General features: G+C 53.9%; 1 protein-coding gene across 1 annotated transcript in view; it reads right to left on the reverse strand.

Moving 5' to 3' along the window:
* Positions 1 to 17,752, reverse strand: part of LOC130381047 (protein unc-80 homolog) — a 30,105-nt gene that overhangs the window by 11,462 nt on the left and 891 nt on the right. Inside the window, exons 2-23 of the mRNA XM_056588468.1 lie at positions 17,629 to 17,736; positions 16,906 to 17,044; positions 16,223 to 16,404; positions 15,753 to 15,884; positions 13,124 to 13,310; positions 12,550 to 12,681; positions 11,695 to 11,838; positions 11,374 to 11,474; positions 11,083 to 11,169; positions 10,428 to 10,611; positions 9,384 to 9,478; positions 8,921 to 9,010; positions 8,317 to 8,418; positions 7,782 to 7,962; positions 6,574 to 6,839; positions 5,610 to 5,744; positions 5,236 to 5,374; positions 4,326 to 4,422; positions 3,173 to 3,343; positions 2,595 to 2,687; positions 1,550 to 1,768; positions 936 to 1,166 (exon numbers count right to left, since the gene is read on the reverse strand). Coding sequence (XP_056444443.1) covers positions 936 to 1,166; positions 1,550 to 1,768; positions 2,595 to 2,687; positions 3,173 to 3,343; positions 4,326 to 4,422; positions 5,236 to 5,374; positions 5,610 to 5,744; positions 6,574 to 6,839; positions 7,782 to 7,962; positions 8,317 to 8,418; positions 8,921 to 9,010; positions 9,384 to 9,478; positions 10,428 to 10,611; positions 11,083 to 11,169; positions 11,374 to 11,474; positions 11,695 to 11,838; positions 12,550 to 12,681; positions 13,124 to 13,310; positions 15,753 to 15,884; positions 16,223 to 16,404; positions 16,906 to 17,044; positions 17,629 to 17,736 — 3,215 coding nt within the window. The remainder of the gene's footprint in view (positions 1 to 935; positions 1,167 to 1,549; positions 1,769 to 2,594; positions 2,688 to 3,172; positions 3,344 to 4,325; positions 4,423 to 5,235; positions 5,375 to 5,609; positions 5,745 to 6,573; positions 6,840 to 7,781; positions 7,963 to 8,316; positions 8,419 to 8,920; positions 9,011 to 9,383; positions 9,479 to 10,427; positions 10,612 to 11,082; positions 11,170 to 11,373; positions 11,475 to 11,694; positions 11,839 to 12,549; positions 12,682 to 13,123; positions 13,311 to 15,752; positions 15,885 to 16,222; positions 16,405 to 16,905; positions 17,045 to 17,628; positions 17,737 to 17,752) is intronic.

A 17,752-nucleotide genomic window follows, 5' to 3' on the forward strand; every position in this document is an offset into this window, starting at 1 on the left:
TGGGATTCTAGTGCCATCTAGTGGTGGGATTGATCGCTGTCGTTTTAAAAGGTGCAGTGTGTGGGATTCTAGTGCCATCTAGTGGTGGGATTGATGGTTGTCGTTTTAAAGGTGCAGTGTGTGGGATTTTAGGGCCATCTAGTGGTGGGATTGATCGTTGTCGTTTTAAAGGTACAGTGTGTGGGATTTTAGTGCCATCTAGTGGTGGGATTGATCGTTGTCGTTTTAAAGGTACAACATACTTATTAATTATTGCTATTGATATTTAAGTATATTATACTAATATTATGTAAAATCTCTGTCGAGTCCATGCTGCTGGAGGCCACCCAATTCTACATACTGCACCTTTAATATTCACATTTTAAGGAGTATTAACATATGAGGTCATAACTAGTCGTCATAAAATATGAATAAATATTCATTAGTACAAACACACCACACTTTACATGCAGAGGTTCATGTCTCACGTTGCAAATAGCTTGCTGTGATTTACACAAAATATTTAAGCTCATGAAAACAAGCAGCCACACACACATCGCACACACATACACACACACACACACACGCACACACACAGGAAGCAATAATAAGGCCTTGCATGGGAGTACAACCATTCTGCAACAAACACGCTCCCTCTTTCGCGCTCTCACACACACACACACACACACACACACACACACACACACACACACACACACACACACACACACACACACACACACACACACACACACACACACACACACACACACAGGTGGTGTCGACAGTGCACGTACCGAAGCACCACAGAAAATCACTTACGTCACCAGCACCACCTACAACAGCAGCACCACCACCACCACCACCACCACCACCTACAACAGCAGCAGCAGCAGCACCGGGACAGGGGGTATGAGGAGGAGGAGGAGGAGGAGGAGGAGGAGGAGACCACAGACCTGGAGCAGAGGGCTTGGGGGCGAGCGCACCTGAGCGTGGGCATCTTGTGGATCTTGTTGAACATGCGGTCCAGGCGCTTGAGGATGAGGACGAGGGCGGGCCGCACGGCCTCCGCCGACCAGTCGGTGATGGGCAGCATCTCGGTGACGTAGCGCCGCAGCCCGCGGCTCTCCATGGTCAGCGTGTCGTAGGGCGCCAGCTTCAGCAGGGCGTGGGCGATCTCCGCCAGCCTGGAGCCGAGGAGGGAAGGGGGGGGGGAGGGAGGGGGGAGGGAGGGGGGGAGGGAGGGAGACAGGGGGGGAGGGAGAGAGAGAGGGAGGGAGACAGGGAGGGAGACAGGGAGGGAGGGCAGGAGACAGGGGGGGAGGGAGACAGGGGGGGAGGGAGGCAGGGAGGGATGCAGGGAGGGAGGCAGAGAGACAGGGAGGGAGGGAGGGAGGGAGGGAGGGAGGGAGGGAGGGAGACGGACAGACAGACAGACAGACAGACAGACAGACATATAGATACATAATGAAACAGTCAGAACGGGAAACCTCTGAACCATTTAACCGGACTAGGGGACATGACTAAACAACCCCCCCTCCCAGCCCCGCCATCCCCCCGGCCCCCCCACCTCATGTGGGACTTGATGTCGAGCAGCTCCAGGGCGGTGACGCGCGGCTCCCCGGCCACGTTCTGCAGGATCTTGAGGCGGGGGCCGCAGTGCTTGTAGAACTCGGTGCAGACGTTGAGCAGCGCCTCGCGGGGCCGCCGGAACTCCTCCCGCGCATGGCGCTCGTCCAGCTCCTCCCTGGGGAGGCCCTGGCCCTCCTCCAGGAGGTGCAGGTTGTCCCTGGGGGGGTGGGGGCACACACACACACACACACACACACACACACACACACACACACACACACACACACACACACACACACACACACACACACACACACACACACACACACACACACACACACACACACACACACATTAATGGGACATACAAACCCATGAATGCACACAACAAACACACACACTCAAAGGTAACACACACACACACACAGTCACACACAGACACACGCATGCCCGCAAACACACACACAAACCCATGAACGCACACACACGGACACACGCAAATGCAGACACACAGACACACACACACACACAGTGTTGGCCCCTACAGTGAGTGAGGGCCCCTACAGTTAGTGAGGGCCCCTACAGTGAGTGAGGGCCCCTACAGTGAGTGAGGGCCCCTACAGTTAGTGAGGGCCCCTACAGTTAGTGAGGGCCCCTACAGTTAGTGAGGGCCCCTACAGTGAGTGAGGGCCCCTACAGATAGTGAGGGCCCCTACAGTGAGTGAGGGCCCCTACAGTGAGTGAGGGCCCCTACAGTGAGTGAGGGCCCCTACAGATAGTGAGGGCCCCTACAGATAGTGGGGGCCCCTACAGTGAGTGAGGGCCCCTACAGTGAGTGAGGGCCCCTACAGATAGTGAGGGCCCCTACAGTGAGTGAGGGCCCCTACAGTTAGTGAGGGCCCCTACAGTGAGTGAGGGCCCCTACAGATAGTGGGGGCCCCTACAGTGAGTGAGGGCCCCTACAGTGAGTGAGGGCCCCTACAGATAGTGTGGGCCCCTACAGTTAGTGAGGGCCCCTACAGATAGTGAGGGCCCATACAGACCTGGTGTTGGCCCCTCCTGCCATGGCGTGGTTGGTGGTGGTGGCCCCTTTGTGGGCCTGGTCACAGCGGGACAGCTGGGGGGCCGTCATGGGCCTGGAGCACATCACAGACACACAGTCCTGACTCTCATGTTATTAAGGTTAATCTAATGTTATTAATGTTAATCTCATGTTATTAATGTTCATCTCATGTTATTAAAGTCCATCTCATGTTATTAAAGGTAATCTCATGTTATTAATGTTCATCTCATGTTATTAATGTTAATCTCATGTTATTAATGTTAATCTCATGTTATTAATTTGAATCTCATGTTATTGATGTTAATCTCATGGTATTAATTTTAATCTCATGGTATTAATTTTAATCTCATGTTATTAATGTTAATCTCGTGTTAGTAAAATTAATCTCGTGTTAGTAAAATTAATCTCATGTTATTAATGTTAATCTCATGTTATCAATGGAGGGCCGACATATGGATGTTTGTGGGTGTCTGGACCCAGCAAGAAGGCGACGAACGTACAGAACTTTGTGTGTTTTGTGTTGTTGTGTAATTGTTGTGTTGTGTGTGTGTGTCTGACCTGGTGAGGGCCTCTGAGCTGTACAGCAGGGCCTGCAGGGACGTTGCCAGGGCGGCGATGGCGGCGATCTCGTCCCTGGCGGCGGAGGCGGTCTCCATGGTGACCGTGTTGCTCTTCAGCTTCTGCAGGAAGCACGGCACCAGCGCCTCCAGCACCATCAGCATCTGGAGGCTGGGCGGAGCCACACACAGGACACGCCCCGTCACACAGAGGACACGCCCCATCACACAGAGGACACGCCCCTTGTCACACACAAGACACGCCCTCATCACACACAGGACACGCCCCGTCAAACACAGGACACGCCCCGGTTAAACTTGGCGGGGTTACACACAGGACATGCCCCCCGTTAGACTGGGTGGGCGGAGCATCAAACACAGGACACACCCCCATCACACACGGCTCCACTCCTGGATACACCAGACGCATTAGCTAGGGCAGGTGTAGAGGTGAGACAGGTGTGTAGGTAAGACAGGTGGAGGTAAGACAGGTGTAGAGGTGAGACAGGTGGAGGTGAGACAGGTGGAGGTAAGACAGGTCTGTAGGTAAGACAGGTGTAGAGGTTGGAGCAGGTGTTTAGTTAGAACAGGTGGACGCAAGATAGGTGTGTGGCTAAGAACAGGTGATGGTGAGACCGGTGTTTGTGGGACAGGTGGAGGAGACACAGGTGACTGTGAGACAGGTGTGTGGCTAAGAACAGGTGAAGGTGAGGCAGGTGACTGTGAGACAGGTGTGTGGCTAAGAACAGGTGAGGGTGAGACAGGTGTGTTTGAGACAGGTGTGTGGCTAAGAACAGGTGAGGGTGAGACAGGTGACTGTGAGACAGGTGAGACAGGTGAGACAGGTGAAGGTGAGACAGGTGTGTGTGTGTGGGACAGGTGAAGGTGAGACAGGTGTGTATGGGACAGGTGGAGGTGACACAGGTGTCTGTGAGACAGGTGTGTTTGAGACAGGTGTGTGGCTAAGAACAGGTGAAGGTGAGACAGGTGTCTGAGACAGGTGAGACAGGTGAGAGGCTAAGAACAGGTGAAGGTGAGACAGGTGTGTGTGGGACAGGTGGAGGTGACACGGGTGTCTGTGAGACAGGTGTGTGGCTAAGAACAGGTTTGTGTGAGACGGGTGTGTGTGAGACGGGTGTGTGTGAGACGGGTACCTCCTGAAGGACTCGGGGGCGTAGGCCACCACGGTGACACAGAGCTTGATGGCGTCGGTGAGGGAGAAGCACAGGTCCTCGCTGCCGTAGCAGAAGTCTGAGGCAGAGCAGAGGGGCAGAGGGCCGTTGTGTGGTCGTTGTTGGGATCTGTTGTGTTGTTATTGTTGTGTTGGAGTGACGTCGGCCAGCTTAAAGCGAGCGGAGCACCTCAACTCTACAACCCTTTTTACACTTTGGTTGTACCATGTGTTGTTGTGTTGTTGTTGTTGTTGTGTTGTTGTGTACCTGTGAGTGCAGGGGTTTTTCCGCCCTGACCAGCTGCAGGGCGTCCAGGGTTGTGTTGTTGTGTTGTGTTGTTGTGTTGTTGTTGTGTACCTAGGGAGTGGAGGGGCTTGTCGGCCCTGACCAGCTGCAGGGCGTCCAGGGTTGTGGTGTTGTGTTGTGTTGTGTTGTTGTTGTGTTGTTGTTGTGTACCTAGGGAGTGCAGGGGCTTGTCGGCCCTCACCAGCTGCAGGGCGTCCAGGGTTGTGTTGTTGTGTTGTGTTGTGTTGTTGTGTTGTTGTGTTGTGTACCTAGAGAGTGCAGGGGCTTGTCGGCCCTGACCAGCTGCAGGGCGTCCAGGGTTGTGTTGTTGTGTTGTGTTGTGTTGTGTTGTGTTGTTGTGTTGTTGTGTTGTTGTGTTGTGTACCTAGAGAGTGGAGGGGCTTGTCGGCCCTCACCAGCTGCAGGGCGTCCAGGGTTGTGGTGTTGTGTTGTGTTGTGTTGTGTTGTTGTGTTGTTGTGTTGTTGTGTTGTGTACCTAGAGAGTGCAGGGGCTTGTCGGCCCTCACCAGCTGCAGGGCGTCCAGGGTTGTGGTGTTGTGTTGTGTTGTGTTGTGTTGTTGTGTTGTTGTGTTGTTGTGTTGTGTACCTAGAGAGTGGAGGGGCTTGTCGGCCCTCACCAGCTGCAGGGCGTCCAGGGTGTCGGGCCCCTCCCTCTCGAGGCTCAGCAGCAGGTGGAACAGGCACTGGGCCGACACCCCCTTGTTCAGCCCGGTGGTGGTGCTGGACTGAGGACCACACGGACACACACATGTGGGTGTAGAGATATATGCATGGGCACATACATATGTGTTCATTTATGTCTACAATATATCTATTCATACAGTTGTATAGGTATGTATATATGTGTGTATACATGTGCGTATATATGTTTGTATATGAACAGGTGTGTGTGTATATATGTGAGTAGGTATGTATGTGTGTGTCTGTACAGGTGTGTGTACAGTGAAGGTGTGTCCTCACGCTGAACTCGAGCAGCGGCGCTACGCTAGCGAACAGCTGCAGGACGAAGGGTTTGCGGTGGAGGACGTAGAACTGCCGGCAGCAGAACTCCATCCCCTGACGTAGCAGAGGGTTGCTTTCGTAGTCGGCATACACCTGCGACACACACACATGGACCGCCGTGCTAGATATACTAGGCAGAGGATAGCTCTCGTAAATACATATCAATACATATTAGTGCTGTCAGTTAAACGCGTTATTAACGGCGTTAACGCAAGCCAATTTTAACGGCGTTAATTTTTTTATCGCGCGATTAACGCAATTCTTTGTTTTTTTCAAAACAAATAAGCAGTAGCCTGACTGCTATGTTGAAGGCAGTATGTTTGTATGTTCATCGTTTAATTGCACTATAGTTATTTTTTTTGTATCGTCCTGTTTTGATCAGTATATGCCAATGTTTGCACAAGGCAAGCCGATGCACTTCTCCATGTTGATAAGAGTTTTTTTTCCCATAAAAATGGGAAAAATTAATGGGACAAACAGATCAAGGGATATTTAGCATCGAAAAAAATAATTGCAATTAATCGCGAGCAATCACGATTAATCGTGAGTTAACTATGGCATTACTGTGATTAATCGCGATTAAATATTTTAATCGCTTGACAGCACTAATATATATATAAAACATAGTAGTAATTATGCTGCATTAATAGTACTAGCAGTAGTATAGTATAGTAGTACTAGTAGTCGAAGTCCTCTAGTAGTGTAGTACTCAGTGTAGTACCCTAGTAGTACACTGGTATTACTAGTAGTAGTAGTAGTACTCTTGCAGTACTAGTACCTGTAGTATGGTGGGCAGTATCCGCTGGTACCCGCTCAGAGAAAACAGGTGGTTAAGGTACTCTGAAATACTTTAGTAGTACTCTTGTAGTAGTAGTAGTAGTAGTAGTACTCGAGTATTAGTAGTACTCTGGTAGTATTGTACCTGTAGCATGGTGGGCAGTATCCACTGGTAGCCGCTCAGGGAGAAGAGGTGGTTGAAGTGCACGGCGGTGTTGATTGCAGTGGCGGTGTACTGCCTGAGGAGGGCACTGTCCTCGGGGTGCAGCAGCAGTGCGCCGTTGAACACGTTGAGGAAGAGCATCATCTCGTCGCCCCAGGGGTACTCACTGGGCATGCCCAGGAACATCTCCTCCAGCAGCTTGATCCACAGCACCTTGTGGAGCGTGTCCAGCCCAAACAGCTCCTTGCCTGCAGGGGGCAGTAGAGGGGCGAGGGTTAGCTGGAGCTAACCGACCAGGCAAAGAGCTAAGGCTAGCCACCCATGCTTAGCTGCTAAATTAGCTAGCAACGAAGTGGGGTCGCAGCACGCTAACAGTACATTCTTAGAGCTCAGGCTTACTGAATCTGTCAAGATCCTGGGCTAACCGACCATGCTAATGCTAAGAGCTAAGGAAGCAAGGCTGGGGTTGGCCAACTGACAATGCTATCAGCTAAGGCTAACCGACCAATCGTCAGTAGGACCAGGGTGGGGGCAGCTACCTTTCTGGGCTAGCCAGCTATGCTAAGCAAACCGCTGTGTCAGTAGGACCAGGGTAGCTACGTCGTGGTATGTTGAAGAGGGAAAACTCTGGGGGTTGGGGTTTGCTTGCTAGCCAGCCATGCTAAGCTAAGAGCGAGGTCCACTAGCTATCCTGGGGCAAATTAAAGAGGGAAAACTCTGGGGGTGTGGTGGGATAGCCAATTATGCTAAGCTAGGTCGGCTTGCTAAGCGCTAGGTGGGCTAGCTACCCTGCGGCTCATTGAAGAGGGAGAGCTCTATGGATTGAGTGTGCTAGCAAGCCATGCTAAGCTAAGCACTAGGTCGATTAGCTACCCTGCAGCACATTAAAGAGGGAAAACTCTGGGGGTGCGGTGTGCTAGGCAGCCATGCTAAGCTAAGCGCTAGGTGAACTAGCTAAGCACTAGGTGGGCTAGCTACCCTGCGGCTCGTTGAAGAGGGACAACTCTGCGTGTTGGAGCTGGCTAGCCAGCCATGCTACGCTAAGCGCTAGGTGGGCTAGCTAAGCGCTAGGTGGGCTAGCTACCCTGCGGCTCGTTGAAGAGGGAGAACTCTGCGTGTTGGAGTTGGCTAGCCAGCCATGCTACGCTAAGCACTAGGTGGGCTAGCTAAGCGCTAGGTGGGCTAGCTACCCTGCGGCTCGTTGAAGAGGGAGAACTCTGCGTCGATGGCGGTGCGGGGGAAGGAGGGCAGGCGGAGCAGGTCCTCCTGGAGCAGCGACACGTGGGACTGCTTGTGGGCCGGAGGCATGTTCTGGGTCAGGGAGATGAGGAACAGCACCCGGCCCACCTCCTCCAGCTTACGGGAGAACACCTGAGGGGGGGGGGGGGGGGAGAGAGAGAGAGAGACAGAGAGAGAGAGAGACAGACACAGAGAGACAGAGAGAGAGAGAGAGAGAGAGAGAGAGAGAGAGAGAGAGAGAGAGAGAGAGAGAGAGAGAGAGAGAGACGAAGGGAGGGACAGAGAGATTGCTTTCAGCGATGAAGGCTTCTCAGTCTACTGCTACATTTACAGCATTTAACCCTCCCCCGCCCCCAGATAAGATAAGATAAGATAAGATAAGATAAGATAAGATAAGATAAGATAAGATAAGCCTTTAATGTCTGCTAGGTAGAGAGATCAGTCTCGGCGATGCGGTCATCATCACTGGGGGTAGCCCCCACCCACCTGCTTCTGGATCAGCTCCTGGCCTTTGTCCGGGACCATGTGGACCAGGTTGAGCTGGGGGGACACAGACCTCCTGAACGGATAGATGTCCCTCACATAGGTCTGGGGGAGAGGGGGAGGAGGGGGGAGGGGGGGAGAGGGGGGGGAGAGAGAGGAGGGGAGAAGAGAAGAGGAGGAGAGGAGAGGAAGAGAGGAGGGGGGAGATAGGAGGGGAGGAGGGGAGAGGAGGGGGAGAGAGAGAGAGAGAGGAGGGGGGAGATAGGAGGGGAGGAGGGGAGAGGGGGGGGGGAGAGGGGGTGAGAGAGAGGGGAGGAGGGGAGAGAGAAAGAGAGGAGAGAGGAGGGGGGAGATAGGAGGGGAGAGGAGGGAGCGAGAGAGAGAAGAGGGGAGGAGAGGAGAGGAGGAGAGGACAGAGGGGAGGGCAGGAGAGGAGGGGAGGAGAGGAGAGGAAGAGAGGAGGGATGAGAGGACAGATGGGAGGGGAGGAGAGGAGAGGGGGAGAGAAAGCAGAGAGTCACGTGGTGCAGTCTCATGTGACCTCAGGTTTCGTCATGTGTTCCCATGCGGTGTGAGGCGGTGTAGCGTCCTGGGCCGCAGGCCGGACCTTGGAGTAGTGGATGAGGTTCCAGCGTTTGTCCATGAGGAAGTAGTGAGCCGACCGCGCCTCGGGAATGTTGAAGAACTCCAGACATTCCTGAAAGAGGGTGACCGCGGAACATTTCAATTATTACGGACTACATTTGGCATGCCGTGTGTTTTCGCGTTCTGCACTTTGTTTCTTTGATTCGAAAACCTTTGTGCAATTATGTTAAAAAAACGGTGGAAAAGTTTTCATTGCAAACAGGAAATTGTCCGGGTGACCGCAAACTTTTGACCGGTAGGGTACATATAATGATTCATAATTTATTGTTATCGTTAACCAGTGAATCTGAGCTCCTGTTTCTGGTCATCGCGATTCCCGGAACGTGAACCAAACGTCCGCATCCTCGGTGCGCCATCTTGTGACGGTAACCGTGGTGAGCGGTGGTGAGCGGTGAGCGGCTGACTCGGGGGGGGGGGGCACCCACCTTGAGCAAGGCTTCGAACTGGGTGTCCTCGTGAACGGGCAGCTGTGTGGGGATGTCACACTCGTTCTGGCCGTGCACCACCAGAGTCTTGGTGCCTGATGCACCGGGGAACACAGGTGATGACACAGTTAGCATGACTCCCTATCTCTTTAACATTTAGCTTAGCACAGTTAGCATGACTCCCTATCTATTTAACGATTAGCTTAGCACAGTTAGCATGACTCCCTATCTATTTAACGATTAGCTTAGCACAGTTAGCATGACTCCCTATCTATTTAACTATTAGCTTAGCACAGTTAGCATGACTCCCTATCTCTTTAACGATTAGCTTAGCACAGTTAGCATGAATCCCTATCTATTTAACGATTAGCTTAGCGCAGTTAGCATGACTCCCTATCTCTTTAACGATTAGCTGAACTAGCTGAACTAGCTGTAGTTCGTTCAGCTAGTTAAAAAAAGCTAGTTCACTAGCTTTAGTGAACTAGCTTTAGTGACCTAGCTTCACTGAACTAGCTCTAGTGAACTAGCTCCACTGAACTAGCTCTAGTGAAGTAGCTCTAGTGAACTAGCTTCACTGAACTAGCTCTAGTGAACTAGCTTCACTTAACTAGCTCTAGGGAACTAGCTGTAGTGAACTAGCTTCACTGAACTAGCTCTAGTGACCTAGCTTCACTGAACTAGCTCTAGTGAACTAGCTTCACTTAACTAGCTCTAGGGAACTAGCTGTAGTGAACTAGCTTCACTGAACTAGCTCTAGTGACCTAGCTTCACTGAACTAGCTCTAGTGAACTAGCTTCACTTAACTAGCTCTAGTGAACTAGCTTCACTGAACTAGCTCTAGTGAACTAGCTTCACTGAACTAGCTCTAGTGAACTAGCTTCACTGAACTAGCTCTAGTGAACTAGCTTCACTGAACTAGCTCTAGTGAACTAGCTCTAGTGAACTAGCTTCACTTAACTAGCTCTAGGGAACTAGCTGTAGTGAACTAGCTTCAGTGAACTAGCTCTAACAGCTAGCGGCGGCGGCGGCGGGCGGAGCTCTGACCTGGCATGGAGGCGGTGACCAGCAGCTTGACCTCACACTGCTCCTTCTTCATGGTCTGCTTCAGGTCCTTGAAGAAGAGCCCCTCCACGTAGCCCACCACCTCCCACAGGAAGGTCAGCGTGGCCGAGATGGCATCCATGCCCCACTCGCACGGCGTGCGCACAAAGTACATGATGAGGCCCACCTGAGGGGGAGGGGGTGAGAGGGGGGAGGGAGGGGGAGGGAGGCTCAATACTCCCTCCTCCGGTACGGATGGTACGGTACTCTTTGGTGATGGAGGTGGAGGTGATGATGACGGATTTGAAGGTGGGGGTGGAGGTGATGGAGGTTGTGATGGTGGGGGTGGTGGAGGTGTTAGAGGTTGTCATGGTGGAGGTGTTAGAGGTTGTCATGGTGGAGGTGATGGAGGTTGTGATGGTGGGGGTGGTGGAGGTGTTAGAGGTTGTCATGGTGGAGGTGATGGAGGTTGTGATGGTGGGGGTGGTGGAGGTGTTAGAGGTTGTCATGGTGGAGGTGATGGAGGTTGTCACGGTGGGGTGGTGGAGGTGGTGGAGGTTGTTATGACGGGGCTGGTGGAGGTTGTGATTGTGGGGCTGGTGGAGGTGAAGGAGGTTGTCACGGTGGGGTGGGGGAGGTGGTGGAGGTCTTGTCTCACCAGGTAGTTGAAGAGGATGTGGGAGGTCTGCGCCGGGAGGTCTCCGATGTTCAGGAGGAGCTTCCTGAGCATGTACATCAGCTCGTCCTGACAGAGCACACAGCAGTCAGCGTGAGGGGTGTGTGTGTGTGTGTGTGTGTGTGTGTGTGTGTGTGTGGGTGTGTGTGTTTGTGGTTAGTGTGTGTGTGTGTTTAGTGTGTGTGTGTGTGGTTAGTGTGTGTGTTTACGCGCGCGGGTGCGTGCGTGTGCGTGTGTGTGTTTAGTGTGTGTGTGTGAGTGTGTGTGTGCTACCTGTCTGTTGCTGACGGTCAGTTTCTCCAGGAAGTGTCTGAGGACGAGGGCGGGGTCTTCTATCAGACAGTTCCACAAGATCTGCTGAGCCACCGCACTCACTACACACGCACACACACACACACACACACACACGCACACGCACAAGCAAACGCGCACACAGACACACACACACACACAACATAGATTAGATTAGATCTAATAATCAAATCGAATCTGGTAATCTAATCTGCTGGTGATGCTGTGTGGAGGTTGGGGTTAATCTGATCTAATAATCTAGTAATCTAATCTCCTGGTGATTTCCTGCTGGCCGGTCCTCACCTGCCACCCCGTCCTCCCGCACCTCGCCGTCCTCCATCAGGTGCACTATGGGTAATACGGCGGCACAGATGCATGCTGGGAACACGGCCTGCGGCGGCTGCAGCGTGTGGTGGGTGGGGGTGTGCTCCGTCAGGTTCTCCTCGTCTGTCAATCAATCAATCAATCAGCATTAAATCAATCAATAAGCGATCAATAACACCTCTGTCAGGTTCTCCTCATCTGTCAGGACCAATCAATCAACCAGCAATCAATCAATCAATCAGCAATCAATAACACCTCAGATGTGTATCGATCTGCAACGTAAAGCTCAGTGTGTGTTTCGGTGTGTGTGTGTTTGTGTTAGTGTGTTGCAAGTGTGTTAGTGTGTGTTAGTGTGTTACATGTATGTTAGTGTGTGTGTGTGTGTGTGTGTGTGTGTATGTTAGTGTGTGTTAGTTTGTGTGTTAGTGTGTTACATGTGTGTTACTGTGTGTGTGTGTGTTAGTGTGTTACATGTGTGTGTGTATGTTAGTGTGTGTTAGTGTGTGTGTGTGTGTGTGTTAGTGTGTAATTTACATGTGTGTGTGTATGTTAGTGTGTGTGTGTGTGTGTGTGTGTGTGTGTGTGTGTGTGTGTGTGTGTGTTTGTGTGTGTTAGTGTGTGTGTGTGTGTGTGTGTGTGTATGTTAGTGTGCGTGTGTGTGTGTGTTAGTGTGTAACATGTGTGTTAGTGTGTTACGTGTGTGTTAGTGTGTTACGTGTGTGTTAGTGTGTGTTAGTGTGTGAGATGTGTGTTAGTGTGTGTGTGTGTGTGTGTGTGTGTGTGTGTGTGTGTGTGTGTGTGTGTGTGTGTGTGTGTGTGTGTGCGTGTGTGTACCTTCGGCGCTGACCACGGAGCGGACCGACCACACGGAGCCCCGTCTGAAGGAGTAGTTGCGGTGGGAGGTGCTGGAGGCGCAGGACGGGCTGACGGACAGACGGCGTGACGCCAGGTTCCCTCCGTCCTCTGCTGGCCGGGGTCACAGAGACGCACACTCAGACACCCTCGGGGGCTCAGACCCCCTGAACACCCCCCCCACTGCGTACACCAGCCTCTCGCGCCCTCTAGTGGCCGGAGTTGGAACTACACACCATCGGCCGCGTCGTTTCATTCGGAGGTTTTTCCCGAATTACGTCTCACCACGGGGATGGCCGAGATGATGCTGGCCTCGCGGCTGGACCGCGAGGCCAGCATCATCTCGGCCATGTGGGCATGTTAGCGTGTGGCCGTGTTAGCGTGTGGGCGTGTTAGCATGTGGCCGTGTTAGCATGTGGGCGTGTTAGCGTGTGGCCGTGTGGCCGTGTGGCCGTGTTAGCGTGTGGGCGTGTTAGCGTGTTAGCATGTGGCCGTGTTAGCGTGTGGCCGTGTTAGCGGGCGGCCGTGTTAGCATGAGGGCGAGGCGGCGGCCCACCTTCCTCCTCCTGCTCGGGCGGGGGGCTGCAGGTGGGCTCGTAGCAGGCCTCCTGCACCACGGGGATGGCCGAGATGATGCTGGCCTCGCGGCCCAGCCGCCGCCTCTCCTCCTCCTGCTGCAGGTTCTTCAGGATGTGCTCCGCCCGCTGGTGGGAGCGCGACACCGCCCGCGCCGAGAACGACTTCTGCAAGGCCGCCGGGTGGGGGGTGGGGGTGGAGGGGGTGGGGGTGGAAGGTGGGGTTGAACAACAAGGTGGTGTTAGATGTGTAGCGGGGTGCCGGGGTGAGATCCCGCTCCCATTGAGAGCGCTCTGACGCTCCACGCTATAACCGCCGACTCAAACGGCTCGGCGGGCGTTTGGGTTAGCGGTTAGAGCGCTCTTCGTTGGCCCGTCGGTTCGAGACCCTGGACCGCTGTGTAGCGTGTGTTTCCTCGGTGCTGGGACCCCGATTGGTAGCGGGTCGCGGGGAGGAGTGTGTAACTTCAGGGTACCGAAACCGCTGAGCCAAATGACCCACCCTCCCTTTGGATGAGAGCGTTTGTGGTCCTCTAATCTCTAATCCCGGGTGGCCGGTTCGAGCCCATACCCGTAGCAGCAGTGTAGGGTCAACAGAGCCGGCTTTAGATTGGTCCCGGGACCAGGTTCTGAAGCATGGTTTAGGGAGGTGACAGGCCAAACACCGCTCAATGTCTAGAGCGGTGTTTGGTATACTATAACTGCTAACCCAGACCTCCGCGTTGCGACACATCGACATGAGCAAGGCAGCCCCGGAAGGCCGAACGGTTCATCTGGAGGACTCTAAGGGCAGTAGGAGGTAGAGTAGCGTGGGCACTGAAGACGTTGCTTTAGGATTTGAAGAACTTCGTTAAGGACAGTAGAGATGGGGGACACCTAGATTCCGACGCTCTCCTTAAACCCTTTGTGAGCTCAGGTGTTCAGGGCTGAAGGACAGGTGTGTGTGGCTCTCCGTTAACGGGCTCAACACACTGCGCCATTACGAATATCGCACGACGTACGTCAGAGACTATCGGCCGAGCCTTCGGACACCGGCCGGGCTTGGTGTGAGCCCACGTCTCTGTGGATCGGCTGGCTGCCGGCCGTCTGGCGTAGTTCAGAATCGGCTGACGATCAGCTAACGTTATGCTAACAGTTTGCTAACATTTGGCTAACGTTTGGCTGACGTTCGGCTAACATTGGGCTGCAGCCGTTTTGGTCGGGGAGAGCCAACGGAGGTCCGAACGGCCCAGTGTGTGGGGCCCTGTGAGGCATGAGGAGGGCAAGGCAGTGGGGGTCCCCTGGGGGGCCGGTCAGGAGGCCATACCCCCCCCCTGAACGGGACGGCACTCACAATCATGCTCGTACACAGACACACAGTGAGACGCATGGCATGGACGCAGCTCCACAAAGCCCAGGCAGCTGTGCACTTCTTCAAACCGTCGTGCACGCACAGACGCACACACACGCACACACGCGCACACACGCACACACACAGACGACAACGCCTCACACTCATGCTGTATGCGTCGTTTTTGTTGTTGTTGAACAATCAGCTTCAGGCACGAGACACTAGGCTAGGTCCCCTTTAACACCCAAGATGCAACAGTAGCCAGACCGACCTATGGGAGGTCCAACGAATGAGAGGTCACTAGCTTTGGGTTCGGCCAAACAGGGAGATGGACGCCGGGTGTCGGTGGATGTTTGGGTTTTGTCATTCAGTCGCCGGCTGGCGGGGGGAACATGATGCAACAACATAAGCATCCATAGAAAAGTCTGGACTTACGATGGTACGGCCTGAGTGAATGAGTGAGGGGTACTAAAAACAAAGACAGTTGAGACATTACAGGCGGCGTGCTTACACTGGCGCAAAACCCTCACGGTTCACAGAGTAAAAGTCCCCCCCCCCACCCCCCCCCCCCCGGCTCTGTGTACTGTAGGGACTCTTACTTTGGGAACCCCCGTGTCCACATATTTGGTAAAAGCCTGCATTAGGTGATGAGGTGGTTTAACAAGGCCTTCAGGACAAACCAAACACTACCACCGAATTATAGGGACAGCGCCCCTCTGGGATTGGCTGCTCGCATGGATGTCAGGGGATGTCACGTGCCGTATGAACCAATGAGAGACCAGGAGGGGCGGTGCTTGGTGCGACTCTGGTGCTTTGGGTTACATGTTTTTGTAACATCAGAGATTTAATGTCAGGTAAAAAACATTGAATGTATTTCACTGACACTATGCAACTTGGTGAAAGCTTAATCGAAAAGGAAGTACGATGGACTACGTGAGTTTAGGTCGATGGACATACCCCAGATAACAAAAACCTCATTTAATTAAACTTTTATTAAATTGAACATATCACAATGTCCATGTTTTTTTTAAACCCAGATCAAACTAAATACCGGCGTCAGACATACTTGGACAGAAGTGGTATTGTGCCAAAGTGATCGCAATATGTACTCAATAATATATTACGTATATTTGTGGAAGGCTACGAACGCTGCTAATGTTGAAAAGTTCTAACACAACACCAGAGCATTTAGCTAGCAGCAGTTCACTGGTAAACAGGTTGCCAGGTGTCTGCTATGGTCTGTGATTGGTTACCCAGGCGTGGAGGTGGGCGGGACTTACAGACTGGTCTTCGTTGATCGGGTCCTGGACGCTGCCGGTGTTCTGGGGCACCCAGGGGGGGTCGAACATGGGCACACAGGGCATGCCCAGGATGGGGGAGGGCAGGGTGAAGTTTATACTGGGAGGTGGGATCTGGAACACAACGGAGACTATCAGTACCCTAATATGGCAAGTAGTCTACAATACTGATTAACAAACCGTGCTAAGAACACTACCATTCTAAGCAGCCTACCATGCTAAGAACTCTACCATGCTAAGTACCCAACCATGCTACGTAGCCTACCATGCTACGTAGCCTAGCATGCCAAGTACCCTTACATCCCAACCATTCTAAGCCTTATGATTTGTGACTCAATACAGACGTCCCTTTGCTAACCTCTAAGGGAGTCAACACACTCAAACATCACGTCCTTCACCATGGAGATAGAGCATCGATCGGGGTCGCCATGGAGATAAGGTGTTGACCTCACCTTGAATATCTGCTGGGCGCCCTCCTCCATGCGCGGCCACACCTGGTAGCGGAAGCGCCACAGCGTGTAGAACTTGAGGACGGAGTTGATGCGCTGGCACGCCTCCTGGTGGTGGAACTCGGCCATCATCATCTCCGTCACCACGTCAGGGACCTTCACCGCACACAGCAGGAACATGGCCGCTGAAGGGGGGGGGGGGGGGGGGGGGGGGGGGGGGGGGGGGGGGGACGACAGTCAGGGACCTTCACCGCACACACCAGGAACATGGCCGCTGAAGGGGGGGGGGGGGGGGGGGGGGGGGGGGGGACGACAGTCAGGGACCTTCACCGCACACACCAGGAACATGGCCGCTAGAGGGGGGGCGGGGGACAGTCAGGGACCTTCACTCCTCTGTCTGTCTGTCTGTCTGTCTGTCCTCACCTGCGGCGACCGTCTGTCTGTCTGTCTGTCTGTCTGTCTGTCTGTCTGTCTGTCTGTCTGTCTGTCTGTCTGTCTGTCTGTCTGTCTGTCTGTCTGTCTGTCTGTCTGTCTGTCTGTCTGTCTGTCTGTCTGTCTGTCTGTCTGTCTGTCTGTCTGTCTGTCTGCCTGCCTGCCTGCCTGCCTGCCTGCCTGCCTGCCTGCCTGCCTGCCTGTCTGTCTGTCTGTCTGTCTGTCTGTCTGACTGCCTGTCTGTCTGTCCTCACCTGCGGCGGCGGCCATGTGCTCGTCCACGCTGAGCATTAGCTCCCAGGCAGCGGGCTGGATGTCTCCGTACATGTCGTCCGTCAGGATGGGGGCCGCCTTGATCAGCAGGGACAGGGGGGCCGGCGACAGGCTCAGCACCTGGGCACAGGTGAGACAGGGGGGACACAGGTGAGACAGGGGGCACACAGGTGAGACAGGAGGGGCACAGGTGAGACAGGGGGGACACAGGTGAGACAGGGGAGGGGCACAGGTGAGACAAGAGTGAGACAGGAGGGACACAGGTGAGACAGGAGGGGCACAGGTGAGACAGGGGGCACACAGGTGAGACAGGAGGGGCACAGGTGAGACAGGGGGCGGGACACAGGTGAGGCAGGAGGGACACAGCTGAGACAGGGGGGACACAGGTGAGACAGGAGGGGCACAGGTGAGACAGGGGGCGGGGCACAGGTGAGACCGGGGCGGGGCACAGGTGAGACAGGCGCGGCGCACAGGTGAGACAGGGGGCGGGGCTCTTGGTCTGCCAGGTGTGTGGCCAGGTGTTGGTTACCTGGTCTAACAGGTGTGTGGCCAGGTGTTGGTTACCTGGTCTAACAGGTGTGTGGCCAGGTGTTGGTTACCTGGTCTAACAGGTGTGCGGCCAGGTGTTGGTTACCTGGTCTAACAGGTGTGCGGCCAGGTGTTGGTTACCTGGTCTAACAGGTGTGTGGCCAGGCGTTGGTTACCTGGTTGCGGATGTACTTCAGCATGCCGGTGTCCTTCTTGCCCTCGGCCCCCAGCTCGGTGGGTCTCCTCTTCATGGAGGGGGTCCGGAGACACGACTTGTCAGAACACTGCAGGACACACAGG

Source organism: Gadus chalcogrammus, chromosome 4 (assembly GCF_026213295.1).
Source record: "Gadus chalcogrammus isolate NIFS_2021 chromosome 4, NIFS_Gcha_1.0, whole genome shotgun sequence".
Classification (NCBI taxonomy): domain Eukaryota; kingdom Metazoa; phylum Chordata; class Actinopteri; order Gadiformes; family Gadidae; genus Gadus; species Gadus chalcogrammus.